Below are 16,497 nucleotides of genomic sequence, written 5' to 3'. Positions count from 1 at the left end.
ATGCAGAGTTCCAAAGAATAGCAAGGAGAGATAAGAAAGCCTTCCTCACTAATCAGTGTAAAGAAATAGAGAAAAACAATAGAATGGAAAATACTAGAGATGTCTTCAAGAAAATTAGATGTACCAAGGGAACATTTCATGCAAAGATAGGCTCAAAAAAGGACAGAAATTGTATGGACCTAACAGAAGCTGAAGATACTAAGAAGATATGGCACAGAAGAATATACAAAAAAGATCTTCACAACTCAGAGAATCACGATGGAATGATCACTCACCTAGAGCCAAACATCCTGGAATGTGAAGTCAAGTGAGACTTAGGAAGCATCACTATGAACAAAGTTAGTGAAGGTGATGGAATTCCAGTTGAACTATTTCAAATCCCAAAGGATGATGCTATGAAAGTGCTGCACTCAATATGCCAGCAAATTTGGAAATCTCAGCAGTGGCCACAGGACTGGAAAAGGTCAGTTATCATTCCAATCCCAAAGAAAGGCAATGCCAAAGAATGCTCAAACTACTGCACAATTGCACTCATCTCACACGCTAGTAAAGTAATGCTCAAAATTCTCCAAGCCAGGCTTCAACAATATGTGAACTGTGAATTACCAGATGTTCAAACTGGTTTTATAAAAGGCAGAGGAACCAGAGATTAAATTTCCAACATCTGCTGGATCATCAAAAAATCAAGATTGTTACAGAAAAACATCTATTTCTGCTTTATTGACTATGCCAAAGCCTTTAACTGTGTGGATCACCACAACTGTGGATAATTCTGAAAGAGATGGGAATACAAGATCACCTGACCTGCCTTTTGAGAAATCTATATGCAGGTCAGGAAGCAACAGTTAGAACTGGACATGGAATAACAGACTGGTTCCAAATAGGAAAAGGAGCACGTCAAGGCTGTATATTGTCACCCTGCTTATTTGACTTATATGCAGAGTACATCATGAGAAACACTGGACTGAAAGAAGCACAAGCTGGAGTCAAGATTGCCGGGAGAAATATCAATAACCTCAGATATGCAGATGACACCACCCTTATGGCAGAAAGTAAAGAAGAACTAAAGAGCCTCTTGATGAAATTGAAAGAAGAGAGTGAGAAAGTTGGCTTAAAGCTCAACATTCAGAAAACTAAGATCATGGCATCTGGTCCCATCACTTCATTGCAAATAGATGGTTAAACAGTGGAAACAGGGGCAGATTATTATTATTATTATTTTTTGGCCGGGGGGGGCCCTCAAAAGTCACTGCAAATGTTGACTGCAGCTAGAAAATTAAGACACTTACTCCTTGGAAGAAAAGTTATGACCAACCTAGATAGTATATTAAAAAGCAGAGACATTACTTTGCCATCAAAGGTTGGTCTAGTCAAAGCTATGGTTTTTCCAGTAGTCATGTATGGATGTGAGATCTGAACTATAAAGAAAGCTGAGCACTAAAGAATTGATGCTTTTGAACTGTGGTGCTGGAGAAGACTCATGTGCGTCCCTTGGAGTGCAAGGAGATTCAACCAGTCCATCCTAAAGGAAATCAGTTTTGAATACTCATTGGAAGGACTGATGTTAAAGCTGAAACTCCAATAGTTTGGCCACCTGATGCAAAGAGCTGATTCATTGGAAAAGACCGTGATCCTGGGACAGATTGTGGGTGGGAAGAGAAGGGGACCACAGAGGATGGGATGGTTGGATGGCATCACTGATGTGATGGACATGACTTTGAGTAGGCTCCAGGAGTTGGTGATGGACAGGGAGGCCTGGTGTGCTGCAGTCCATCGGGTCGCCGAGTTGAACACAACTGAGTGAATGAACTGAACTGAATAGCAATTAACTTATAGGTGTTTTTGATATGAATACTGTCCTTGTGTATTTCCCTATCACACTCTGTTTTTCATTTCTACTTAATATTCACTGAATTGAATAAGAAGACTCTCTTACCGTTTTTGTTTTGAGAGACAAATATAATCTTGATGGCAAAAACTAACAAGTAAAATACAATAAAAGAAAATTATAGAACAATCTTACTAATGATCATAGAATTTTAAATTATGCATTAAATATTGACACATTAAACCAATCAACTAAGAAAAAGGTAAATATATAATACTTACAGAAATTTTCTCAGGAAAAAACACATATTTTGATTAGAAATTTTTTAAAAATACAACTCACCACATCAAAATATTAAAGGAGCTAAAATGAGGAAAATTAGCTCGATAAATTCAACATTCACTCACTAAAAAACAAAATATAACAAACAGACACATATAAAAAAATACATGAGATAACTTTGTTTAACATTTTAAGCATGAAATGTTAAGTATTGATACTTTCCTTGTTAGATGAGGAAGTCAAGGATACACACTTTTACTGTTTATTCAAAATTGTACTAATGTTTTCAGCTAGTTAACCAAACACAAGAAAAAAATAAAGGGAATAACATTGAAAACAACATATCCAGAAAATGTTTGATTAGCGATTGTATGATATGCATGTTGAAAATCCAAAATAATCTACAAATAAATTATAAAATTATCAAGAGATATTTTCAGAGTTTCCAAAATTCATTGAATCCTAGCTGAAAAACGATACACACTTTACAAATGACATTTGAAATAGTATGAAAAATCATCACAAATTGAGATTAATTTTAAAAATATGTAAGAACTTTATAAAAATATGATATATCTTATATTGTAAAACATGAAGTAGATCTAAATAAACATAATAATGTAGCATGCTTATGATTTGGAAGATCTGAGGATGCAAACATCATTTTCTGCAAATCGATCTCCATTTCGACTGTATTTCTACACTAAATCTAAACAAGAATTATTCTAAAGGTTGTTTTAAAAGGTAAAGATAAGGCAGTTCTATTTCAAGTTTTGTAAGGAATCTCCACACTGTTCTCCATAGTGGCTGTACTAGTTTGCATTCCCACCAACAGTGTAAGAGGGTTCCCTTTTCTCCACACCCTCTCCAGCATTTATTGCTTGTAGACTTTTGGATCACAGCCATTCTGACTGGCGTGAAATGGTACCTCATAGTGGTTTTGATTTGCATTTCTCTGATAATGAGTGATGTTGAGCATCTTTTCATGTGTTTGTTAGCCATCTGTATGTCTTCTTTAGAGAAATGTCTATTTAGTTCTTTGGCCCATTTTTTGATTGGGTCATTTATTTTTCTGGAATTGAGCTGTAGGAGTTGCTTGTATATTTTTGAGATTAGTTGTTTGTCAGTTGCTTCATTTGCTAATATTTTCTCCCATTCTGAAGGCTGTCTTTTCACCTTGCTTATAGTTTCCTTTGTTGTGCAGAAGCTTTTAAGTTTAATTAAGAAATAGAACTGCCTTATGATCCAGCAATCCCACTGCTGGGCATACACACTGAGGAAACCAGAATTGAAAGAAACACGTGTACCCCAATGTTCATCGCAGCACTGTTTACAATAGCCAGGACATGAAAGCAACCTAGATGTCCATCAGCAGATGAATGGATAAGAAAGCTGTGGTACATGTACACAATGGAGTATTGCTCAGCCATTAAAAAGAATACATTTGAATCAGTTCTAATGAGGTGGATGAAACTGGAGCCTATAATACAGAGTGAAGTAAGCCAGAAAGAAAAACACCAATACAGTATATTAACGCATATATATGGAATTTAGAAAGATAGTAATGACAACCCTGTATGCGAGACAGCAAAAGAGATACAGATGTATAGAACAGTCTTTTGGATTCTGTGGGAGAGGGAGAGGGTGGGATTATTTGGGAGAGTGGCATTGAAACATGTATAATATCATATATGAAATGAGTCACCAGTCCAGGTTCAATGCATGATACTGGATGCTTGGGGCTGTTGCACTGGGATGACCCAGAGGGATGGTATGGGGAGGGAGGAGGGAAGAGGGTTCAGGATGGGGAACACGTGTATACCTGTGGCGGATTCATGTTGATATAGGGTAAAACCAATACAATATTGTAAAATTAAAAATAAAATAAATATAAATAAAAATAAAAGATAAAGGTAAAGAATGTCTTAAACACTCTGCAAGATAAAGAGTAACCTTTTAAGAGTTGCTCAACTTGATGTCAAAGCCTATTAGTTAAGGGTAGTTCTGATTATAAAACACCTAGAAGCATACAGAAAGCCTAGAAACAGAACTATAGATACACTGACATTTACTTTATGAATACTTTAGCACCACAGAGCAGTGTTAAAATGAGTGAATTTTTCACTAAGTATTTCTGGGGTAAATATATGCCAATAAGTCAAAATATAAAATTAGCCTATAGTCATGCCCCATCAAAATTTACTCTCAGTTTGAAATAAATTTAAAAATCCTCTATGACTCACCTCCAAGAATATTGGAAATAAAAGCAAAAATAAACAAATGGGACCTAAATAAACTTAAAAGCTTCTGCACAACAAAGGAAACTATTAGCAAGGTGAAAAGGCAGCCTTCAGAATGGGAGAAAATAATAGCAAATGAAGCAACTGACAAACAACTAATCTCAAAAATATACAAGCAACTCCTACAGCTCAACTTCAGAAAAATAAATGACTCAATCAAAAAATGGGCCAAAGAACTAAATAGACATTTCTCCAAAGAAGACATACAGATGGCTAACAAACACATGAAAAGATGCTCAACATCATTCATTATCAGAGAAATGCAAATCAAAACCACTATAAGGTACCATTTCATGCCAGTCAGAATGGCTGCAATCCATAAGTCTACAAGCAATAAATGCTGGAGAGGGTGTGGAGAAAAGGAAACCCTCTTACACTGTTGGTGGGAATGCAAACTAGTACAGCCACTATGGAGAACAGTGTGGAGATTCCTTACAAAACTGGAAATAGAACTGCCTTATGATCCAGCAATCCCACTGCTGGGCATACACACTGAAGAAACCAGAAGGGAAAGAGACACGTGTACCCCAATGTTCATCACAGCACTGTTTATAATAGCCAGGACATGGAAGCAACCTAGATGCCGATCAGCAGATGAATGGATAAGAAAGCAGTGGTACATATACACAATGGAGTACTACTCAGCCATTAAAAATAATACATTTGAATCAATTCTAATGAGATGGGTGAAACTGGAACCTATTATTCAGAGTGAAGTAAGCCAGAAAGAAAAACACCAATACAGTATACTAACACATATATATGAAATTTAGAAAGATGGTAACAATAACCCTGTGTACGTGACAGCAAAAGAGACACTGAGGTATAGATCAGTTTTATGGTCTCTGTGGGAGAGGGAGAGGGTGGGAAGATTTGGGAGAATGGCATTGAAACATGTAGAATATCATGTATGAAACGAGTCGCCAGTCCAGGTTCGATGCACGATACTGGATGCTTGGGGCTCGTGCACTAGGACAACCCAGAGGGAGGGTATGGGGAGGGAGGAGGAAGGAGGATTCAGGATGGGGAACACAGGTATACCTGTGGCGGATTCATTTCGATATTTGGCAAAACTAATACAATATTGTAAAGTTTAAAAATAAAATAAAATTAAAAAAATAAATAAAATACAAAGTTATCGAAAAAAAAAAAAAATAAAAAATCAATGTAAAAAGACAAAATAAAACCCAGAATTGAAAATAGAGGGAGTAGAATATAAAATACAATACTGTATGAAATTTGTGATAATTTAGCACATAAAACACAAATATCTTTATTGTTTTGGAGGTAAGAAGTGGATCTTAAATAAGACATTAGAAGCACTTCACTGTGTAAAGAAACCATTTGTTAAATATTGATTCATTAATTCATTTAACATAAGGAAATGTGTGTCTCTAAATACATCACCAACAGAATGAATAGACAAGCCACAATCTAGGAGAAAATATTCATGATACACACATCAAAGGACTTTTATTTACAATCCATAATGAAATACATATTTCATAATAAAATATGAATAACCTAATAGAAAAATAGGTTAAAAAAAACCAGAATAGGCCCTTCACAAAGAAGACAAGTCAAATGACTAATAACTAAATTATAGGAATTCAACCACATTAATAAAGTGGAATTAAATTCATCACCAAAACGAAGTACCCCTACTCACCCACCAACCTGAAAATATTAAAATGTCTTCTATGACAGTATTAAATGTTGGCAAGAATGGACAATAATTAGAACCCACATACAATATAGTTGGAATTTAAACAAATCCATCTATTTTGGAAAATTGTTTGATGGCACTTAGCAAAAGATCAGAAACAAGCACCCTTTGATCCAGAACATTCAGAGATAGGGCATACCTCACACAGTGAGTGCTCATGTGCAATGCAGCACATACTTGTGTAAGAATGTTCATGCAGCATTTCCATTAAAGACAAAAATTGTGAAATAACCAGGAGTGAAATTGGTGGCTCATATAGTAGTTGTATTTTTAGCTTTTGTGTGTGTGTGTGTATGTGTGTGTGCGTGTGTGTGCAAAACTCCATACTGTTTTCCATACAGTATGCAATTGGCTCTACCAATTTACATTCTCACCCACAATACACAAGGTTTTTCTTTACTGTAATTCTCTCCAACAATTGTTATTTGCAGACTTTATAGAGGAAAGGAGGAGGGGCAATTTAGGAGTATAAAGTCTACAAAATACTCTGTATAAAATAGATAAGCTACAAGGATACTGCTGCCTAGTGCCATAAGTTCTAGCTATTATTCTTTGTGTGCTGTGCTGTGCTCAGTCACTTCAGTTGTGTCCAACTCTTTGCGACCCCATGGACTCTAGCCCAGCAGGCTCCTCTGCCCATGGAATTGGGTTGCCATGCCCTCCTCCAGGGGATCTTCCCCACCCAGGAATCAAACCCATATTTCTGGCATCACCTGCATTGCAGGCAGGTTCTTTACCCACTGAGCCACTAAGTTTTAATAGTGTATAATCTAAAAGCATAATGAATCACTATGTTGTGTATCTAAAATTATTATAACACTGTAAATAGATAATACTTCAATAAAGAAGAGGAAATAGCCAAATTCCATTTGTAGTAGTAGTATGAATAAACATATTATCATATCAATGTATTTACTTTGTGGAACATTCTTCAACACCAAAAATGTAACTACTGTTACAATCACTTAAAAATTCTTTTGAAACAAAATGCTGAGCCAAATAAGCCAGACATAAGGGAATATATGCCAAAATTTTAATAATACAAATTTCAAAAGTGATAAAGTTAAGTTTTAACTCTCATAACCTATTCTCTGTTTAGAAGAAAAATCTTTGAACACTGCAATGGAGTTTGCTCCTGGAGGCATCAGAGAGGCACAGTTACTAGAAAAGTGCTTACAGAAATGCTGTAAAGAGCTGATAATGTCTTTAATTTCTTGGAGAAAGTAACATACAGGGTGATTATACAAAATTACTTGTCTACCCATTTATCACATTTCATAATTTGAGAGTGAGAAAAAGAGAAAGGAAAGGAAGAGAAAATAAAGAAAGAAAGAAGACATGGAACAAATCATTTGCAAATTCTGAGGATTTTAGGATGTGGACAGCCTTTGGCTGTGCTGTGCTTAGCCGCTCAGTCTTATCTGACTCTTTATGACCTCATAGACTGTAGTCTACCAGGCTCCTCTGCCCGTGGGGATTTTCCAGGCAAGAATACTGGAGTGGGTTGTCATGCCCTCTTCTAGGGGATCTTCCCTACCCAAGGAAAGAACCCAGGTCTCCCACATTGCAGGCAGATTCTTTACCATCTAAGCCACAGGGAAGCCCATGGACAGCATTAGACAATCACTATTTATTTGCCTAAAACACTCTGAAAGTGAGACATAACCATAATTTTATTTATTTTTTCTTTTAAGCTGAAGGTGATATTTTAAAATCACAGTGCAGTTTAAATAAGAGATTGTATCCCATTGTGTCTCAGTCAGTAAAGTACCAAATTGCTCTTCGGGATATGTGAATTCCATTCCTGGCTTGGGATGATCCCCTGGAGTAGGGCAAGGCAACCCAGTCCAGTATTCTTGCCTGGAGATTCCCCATGGACAGAGAAGGGGTCACAAAGAGTAGGACACTAATCAGCAGATAAGCACACATTTGAAGGAAAGAATTATTGCCAAATTCAGACTTAAATTGAAGAAAGTAGGGAAAACCACTAGACCATTCAGGTATGACCTAAATCAAATCCCTTATGATTATACAGTGGAAGTGAAAAATAGATTAAAGGGCCTAAATCTCATAGATAGAGTGCCTGATGAACTATGGAATGAGGTTCGTGACATTGTACAGGAGACAGGGATCAAGACCATTCCCATAGAAAAGAAATGCAAAAAAGCAAAATGGCTGTCTGGGGATGCCTTACAAATAGCTGTGAAAAGAAGAGAAGTGAAAAGCAAAGGAGAAAAGGAAAGATATAAGGATGTGAATGCAGAGTTCCAAAGAATAGCAAGAAGAGATAAGAAAGCCTTCTTCAGCAATCAATGCAAACAAATAGAGGAAAACAACAGAATGGGAAAGACTAGGGATCTCTTAAAGAAAATCAGAGATATCAAAGGAACATGTCATGCAAAGATGAGCTCGATAAAGGACAGAAATGGTATGGACCTAACAGAAGCAGAAGAGATTAAGAAGAGATGACAAGAATACACAGAAGGACTATACAAAAAAGATCTTCACGACCCAGATAATCACGATGGTGTGATCACTGACCTAGAGCCAGACATCCTGGAATGTGAAGTCAAGTGGGCCTTAGAAAGCATCAGTACGAACAAAGCTAGTGGAGGTGATACAATTCCAGTTGAGCTATTCCAAATCCTGAAAGATGATGCTGTGAAAGTGCTGCACTCAATATGCCAGCAAATTTGGAAAAGACAGCAGTGGCCACAGGACTGGAAAAGGTCAGTTTTCATTCCAATCCCAAAGAAAGGCAATGCCAAAGAGTGCTCAAACTACCGCACAATTGCACTCATCTCACACGCTAGTAAAGTAATGCTCAAAATTCTCCAAGCTAGGCTTCAGCAATATGTGAACCGTGAACTTCCTGATGTTCAAGCTGGTTTAGAAAAGGCAGACGAACCAGAGATCAAATTACCAACATCCGCTGGATCATGGAAAAAGAAAGAGAGTTCCAGAAAACCATCTATTTCTGCTTTATTGACTATGCCAAAGGCTTTGACTGTGTGGATCACAATAAACTGTGGAAAATTCTGAAAGAGATGGGAATATCAGACCACCTGATCTGCCTCTTGAGAAATTTGTATGCAGGTCAGGAAGAAACAGTTAGAACTGGACATGGAACAACAGACTGGTTCCAAATAGGAAAAGGAGTATGACAAGGCTGTATATTGTCACCCTGCTTTTTTAACTTCTATGCAGAGTACATCATGAGAAACGCTGGACTGGAAGAAACACAGACTGGAATCAAGATTGCTGGGACAAATATCAATAAACTCAGATATGCAGATGACACCACCCTTATGGCAGAAAGTGAAGAGGAACAAAAAGCCTCTTGATGAAAGTGAAAGTGGAGAGTGAAAAAGTTGGCTTAAAGCTCAACATTCAGAAAATGAAGATCATGGCATCTGGTCCCATCACTTCATGGGAAATGGATGGAGAAACAGTGGAAACAGTGTCAAACTTTATTTTTCTGGGCTCCAAAATCACTACAGATGGTGACTGCAGCCATGAAATTAAAAGACGCTTACTCCTTGGAAGGAAAATTAAGACCAACCTAGATAGCATATTTAAAAGCAGAGACATTACTTTGCCAACAAAGGTTTGTCTAGTCAAGGCTATGATTTTTCCTGTGGTCATGTATGGATGTGAGAGTTGGACTGTGAAGAAGGCTGGGCACCGAAGAATTGATGCTTTTGAACTGTGGCATTGGAGAAGACTCTTGAGAGTCCCTTGGACTGCAAGGAGATCCAACCAGTCCATTCTGAAGGAGATCAACCTTGGGATTTCTTTGGAAGGAATGATGCTAAAGCTGAAACTCCAGTACTTTGGCCACCTCATGTGAAGAGTTGACTCATTGGAAAAGACTCTGATGCTGAGAGGGACTGAGGGCAGGAGGAGAAGTGGACGACAGAGGATGAGATGGCTGGATGGCATCACTGACTCAATGGACATGAGTCTCAGTGAACTCTGGGAGTTGGTGATGGACAGGGAGGCCTGGCGTGCTGCGATTCATGGGGTCGCAAAGAGTTGGACATGACTGAGCGACTGATCTGATCTGATAATAACCATCAACACACTGTATAAAGCACATAGAACAGTCTTTTGAATTCTGCGAGAGGGACAGGGTGGGATGCTTGGGGGGAATGGCATGGAAACATATATAATGTCATATATGAAATGAATCTCCAGTCTAGGTTCCATGCATGACTCTGGATGCTTGGGGCTGGTGCACTGAAATGACCCAGAGGAATGTTACGGGGAGGTAGGAGGGAGGGGGATTCAGGATGGGGAACATGTGTATACCTGTGGTGGATTTATGTTGATGTATGGCAAAACCAATACAATATTGTAAAGTAATTAACCTCCAATTAAAATAAACAAATTTATATTAAAAAATAAAAATAAAAAAAAGAAAGTGCTTTCCTCTATCTCTCTTCTCACTCAAAATTACATTGGGTGAGAAAACATTTTGGTGTTGACTAATCTTCTGATGGTCTCCTTCACATCATCATTTCTAAGGCTGTAGATAAAGGGGTTTAGCATGGGGATCACTACTGTGTAAAGCACAGTGGCGAATTTGATGAACAGCCATGAGCTTCTGGAGTTGGGTACACAGTAGAGAAGAAGGATGACCCCATGGAAAATGGTGATGGCAGTCAGGTGGGAGGCACAGGTGGAGAAGGCTTTTCGGAGTCCACCAGCTGAAGGCAGCTTGATGATTGTGACAATTAAGAAAATATAGGAGGCGAGGATAATCATGAAACTACACATCTCATTGAGAGTAGAAATGATAAAACATATCATCTGACTGTAAGAGTCAGAGCAAGAGGCAGAGACAATGGCAGAATACTCACAGCCAAAGTGGTGTATGATGTTAGAATTGCAGAAGGACAGCTCTAAAAGAGAACGTGTGATTGTCAAGGAACACATTCCACCCCATGTGTAGGTTCCAGCGAACAGGAGGCTGCAGAGCTTAGGAGACATAGCAACCTTGTAGAGAAGGGGGTTACAAACAGCCGCAAATTGGTCATAGGCCATCACTGCTAACATGAACATCTCCGTAATCACAAGTGTGCAACCAAAGAAGAATTGCATCATGCAACCCACGTAGGAGATAGTCCTTGTGTCCACAACCAAGATCTCTAAGAGTTTGGGTGTGGTTACAGAAGAGTAACAAAAATCAAGAAAGGAGAGATGTCTGAGAAAGAAGTACATGGGGGTGTGAAGTTTGGGATTGATTCTGATGATCACAATCATACCCAGGTTCCCCACCACAGAGACAGTATAGACAGCCAAGAAAACCAAGAAGAGGGGCACCTGGAGCTGCGGGTATTCTGAGAAGCCCAAGAGGACGAAGGTGATTCCAGCACTCAGATTTCTCTCATCCATCATTATGGTTCCTGCCAGGGAAAACCAGAGAGTTCACCCTAAGCAACCAGACATGACAGAAATAGAGGGTATTTTTTCCCATCCTGGACAGGGGACTGGTCTGCAGTGGTGAAGTCTGGGATTTCCCAGGAATGCGAATAAGACACGGTTGAAGCTCAAACAGTATACCGTGTGTCTACAGGTGTGGAGCATGCAAGTCAGCTTCTGATGGAGGGGTAAGGAGAGGATGGACTGGGAAGAACTGAGTGTCACTGTGACTCAGAAAATGTTCTTGTTTGAATTTTCTCAACCTTCTCAGCTTTGTCTCCTTTTTCTCCACATGGATAATTCCTTTCTTTAGCTTCATTTAATTGAACTTGTTGATTGCACTTGCAAATTCTTATGTTTGTTCAGGCCATTCTAACTGCTCAGGATGTCCTCTGTTTTTCTCTCACTTTTCCTTAGTGCTCTCCGATCAGAGAGAGGCTTCCCAGGTAGTGCGGTGGTAAAGAATACTCCTGATCGAGCAGGAGATGCAAGGGACATGAGTTCAATCCCTGGGTCAGGAATATCCCCAGGGTAAAGAACTGGCAACCCACTCCAGTATCCTTGCTGGTGAAATCTGATGGACGGAGGAGCCTGGCGGGCTACAGTCCATGGAGTCGCAAGTCACACAGCTGAGAGTTTCAGCACCCACCTCATCAGAGAAGCCTCAGGTTTACTTTCCCTTAATGATTTCACCAACTAGCCAACCCTTGGTAAAAGGTCCCATATTGTATCTCCTAGAGAATATGAATGATGTCTTGTTAACAATCTATACTCTTTAGTCAGGTCAACTTGCCTTCAAATTTAACCTCAGTCATTATTAATATGTCTCTGACAACTTAAGCTCTCTGAAATCTTACCTTTAGAATATAATTCTAAGAATTTGTTTTTACTGCACAATTATGTATAAAATATAACTTAAATTAGTGAATTATTTTCTAAAATGTTTAAGACTTTAATTTCACATGTAATAATTGCCCCCCAGTAAATTTAGTTTAGAATACTGGAGTGGGTAGCCATTCCCTTCTCTAAGGGATCTTCTCAACCCAGGGATTGAACCCAGGTCTCCCACATTACAGGTAGATTCTTTACCAGCTGACTCACAAGGGAAGACCAGAAATACTGGAGTTCATAGCCTATCACTTCTCCAGCAGATCTTCCCGTCCCAGAAATGAACTGGGGTCTCCATGCATTGCAGGCAGATTCTTTACCAACTGAGCTATCAGGGAAGTCCAACTAATTATTTTCTAAAACATTTAAGACTTAAATTTCATGTGTAATAAATGGCTCCCACCAAATTTAGTTTCTTCTCTTGTTTTCTAATGCTGTTTTTCATGTTTACTTTGAATTTGAAATATATAACCTCAAAATATTCTACAATGTAGCACCACCTATAATTTTATGAAGTCTGAAATGGTGCAAATAGTGACTAAGAAGTAGAAAAAATGCGTACACAGAGGAAATCTTTTTCTTACTTAATTCTTTTCTAATGTTTCCTTCTTAGCTGCGCATTTCCATTAATGTCTCAAGTCATCAAGGCATAAGCTTTGTTTTGTCCATTTTCCCCTATCCTTTTCTGTATCTCTATGGTTTCCTTTCCATCCAAGGTTAAGGTTGTGAAAAAATGTAACCAGGGCAAAATGAACATATTCTTCAAAATACACTCCCATCTTTATTGCTATGCTTTTGAACTGTGGTGTTGGAGAAGACTCTTGAGAGTCCCTTGGACTGCAAGGAGATCCAACCAGTCCATTCTGAAGGAGATTAGCCCTGGGAATTCTTTGGAAGGAATGATGCTAAAGCTGAAACTCCAGTACTTTGGCCACCTCATGCAAAGAGTTGACTCATTGAATAAGACTCTGATGCTGGGAGGGATTGGGTGCAGGAGGAGAAGGGGACGACAGAGGATGAGATGGCTGGATGGCATCACTGACTCGATGGATGTGAGTCTGAGTGAACTCCGGAAGTCGGTGATGGACAGGGAGGCCTGGCGTGCTGAGATTCATGGGGTCCCAAAGAGTGACTGAGTGACTGAGTGACTGAACTGAAGCGAACTGAACTGAACACATCTGGTGGCTCAGAGATTAAAGCGTCTGCCTGGAATTCGGGAGACCCGGGTTCGATCCCCGGTTCGGGAAGATCCCCTGGAGAAGGAAATGGCAACCAACTCCAGTACTCTTGCCTGGAGAAGCCCATGGAGGGAGGAGCCTGGTAGACTACAGTGCATGGGATCGCAAAGAGTCGGACACGACTGAGCGATTTCACTTTCACTTTTCACCACACATCTATTTAGCAGCTGTCTTTATTTAGCCTACCTACAGCCATCCTTCAGGGCTAATTTTCATTCAATCTTAATTTAAAATCATGCTCAAATGCTTGCCCATATTCAAAATCATCTGCATACAATTCATCTGCAATGTGGATTCTTCTGTCCGGATTTCTGTGATCTCTAAAAGAGCTAAATTACCAATGCAGCAGACATAAGAGACACGGGTTCTATCCCTGGGTTGGGAAAATCCCCTGGAGGAGTGTATGGCAACCCACTCTCGTATTCTTGCTTGGAGAATCCCATGGACAGAGGAGCCTGGCGGGCTACAGTCCATAGGGTTGTTCATAAAGAGTCAGAAAGGACTGAAGCATCTTAGCAGGCACAGTATCACTGCATTATCTAGACTGCTTGATAGCTACTTCTTTTGTTTTACTGACTGCAGCAATTTTGATTTTTGTGCACAAAATACACACTGTTTGGTATATAAAAGCATTATTACTTTTTAATATCAAATATCAGGCAACATATTTCAGACTACTTTGGGGTTTAATTCAGAACTCAAGTTTGCTGTACTGCTCCAAATTGCTTTCACCTGCATGATTTTAAACTCAAAAAAATTAATGCAAAGTCTGGCATATCTCTCTACAGTTTTATAGATTTCTTTTTAATATTTCCCTAATTTTTTTATTTTTTATTGAAAACAAATACTACTACTTGAATGTCCACCAAGGACATCATTCAGCTATATAAGCAAAGTTCAAAACCAAATGCGTCCCATGAATCTTAAAGATATAAAAAATAAGTTCAATATCTTGTGTTCTTCCCCTGAAATGAATGAAATGAATACCATTTCACTGCTACTAGGGTTGCATAGTTGTTACTCTGCCAAAAATATTGTTAATTTCAGTTTCCCACATCAGAATTAAAGTAAATCACTTAATTTAAACAACTTACTAGAAGCCATGTAGTCTTTATAGGTTGATTTACTGAAGACTTCTTTAATTTAAATAAGAATCTTGAAAAGTATTTAACAAAAATACTTACATTTAATGAAAATTGTTGTAGCTTGTACTAAGAGTATTGTAACCTCTTCCAAAGTATATTTCAGTAAAGTAATTAAGAAAATTATGTTTTTTTCTCATTAAAAAATAGAGACACTCCCAAGGGTGAGCCATATTGTGAACTCAACTCAGGGACCATCCTGTATATTTGTGTCTACCTGAGTGACTTTGGGGATTCACACCCCAGACAATTGTGATTGGGGTGTTTTCCATGAGCTACAAACAAGGCAATTTAAAGAAAATCCCGTACTCCTCATTATACATTTAGAGTATAATTTATTTTAAATCATTAACCCATATAGGAAGCCTGAGCATGTTTATCTTCTCATCTTAGAAAAAATAACACTAGCAATCAGCCTGTTTATATTTATATTTATCATGGAAGACGTGAATTTCAAAATTCAGAAAGAAAATCACAATTACTGTTCAATAGAACAAGCATAGTGTTGTTTCTGTGTTATGTTTATTTCAGTCTTTCCTCTAAGTTTTCTTATTTAGACATCTACATTTTGTAAAAATCACATTCATTATCACGCTGAATAGAAATATGATATTATGGCATTTGCAGTTATTATTATATCCCAATATTTCCCTGTTTTATTAAAACTTGTTGAATATACATTTTTTGATAATTAAATTGATAAAACCTATCAATTGTGTGGTATATGAATGGTCTATTTCATCATAATAAACTGCTGCAGAATCAGTGGCTTGAAAAACACTCATTTATGAATTCACAATTTTGTACGCCCAAAGTTAGGCACAATACACCTGGTCCCTCTATTCAAGTTATCGCAAGGCTGAGATCGAAGTGTCATTAAGTTTCTCACCTAGAAATTGGTTCTCTTGCAAGCTCATTCATGTTGTTGGAATAATTCAGTTCCTTAAAGTTGTAGAAATAGGGTATTGTTTCCTTGACATCTGTTTGGGGTTATTCACAGTTCCTAGAATCCACTCCTAGGTATCCACTTTGTTTTCTCCACACAAGTCACTCTCACACTTCAAATCTCTCTTTCAACACCCTCTTATAATTCATGCATCTCTTTAAAGAGGGATTCAAGCATTTTTAACAAATCATCAGATTATATGAGACCCACCAATCAGGATAGTCTTCTTTTCTTATGATCAACTGATTTAAAACTAGTTATAATTTAAAATTATTTGCCAGCAGCTCCCAGATTAATGTGTAATTGAATGGCTAGTTGAAGATATGTGTACACCAAATGGTAGGGAATCTTAAGGACTAGTTTACAGTTTTACTTGTCACTCATGAGGTCAACATTTTTGTACTCTCTCTATTAATACCTCATTCTATTTAAAATACCACCTACTTGCATAAATGTTTTACTTAGGTGAAGAAATTTAATGATCTGTGATTCCATCTTAAGAAGATAAAAAAGCAAACATCATTTTTAATCTCACAATAAATAGGAGGAAAAATGAGAATGGTGATCAACAAAATAGAAAATGGACAGTGAAATAGAAATAAGGGATTGGGCAAAACTAAAATTCTGATGTTTAAAATGATACATAAAATCAATCATCTGTTAGATAAATTGATTACAAATAACAGATCATAACACAATTGCTACTCAAGAAAAAAAAACGGG

General features: G+C 37.9%; 1 protein-coding gene across 1 annotated transcript; it reads right to left on the bottom strand.

Moving 5' to 3' along the window:
- Positions 1–10,591: 10,591 nt before the first annotated feature.
- Positions 10,592–11,536, bottom strand: LOC102275665 (olfactory receptor 1165). The gene has a single exon (XM_005888144.2). The coding sequence runs from the start codon at positions 11,534–11,536 to the stop codon at positions 10,592–10,594; it is 945 nt and encodes a 314-aa protein (XP_005888206.1).
- Between the last annotated feature and the right edge of the window lie 4,961 nt (positions 11,537–16,497).

The sequence above is a fragment of the Bos mutus genome, chromosome 9 (assembly GCF_027580195.1).
Source record: "Bos mutus isolate GX-2022 chromosome 9, NWIPB_WYAK_1.1, whole genome shotgun sequence".
In the NCBI taxonomy this organism is placed as follows: domain Eukaryota; kingdom Metazoa; phylum Chordata; class Mammalia; order Artiodactyla; family Bovidae; genus Bos; species Bos mutus.
The sequence above is the reverse complement of the archived record's forward strand: the minus strand, read 5'-3'. Positions and strand labels throughout refer to the sequence as shown.

Coding starts and splice junctions, on each gene's coding strand:
- LOC102275665 (XM_005888144.2), bottom strand. CDS start 11,536: ATGATGGATGAGAGAAATCTGAGTGCTGGAATCACCTTCGTCCTCTTG.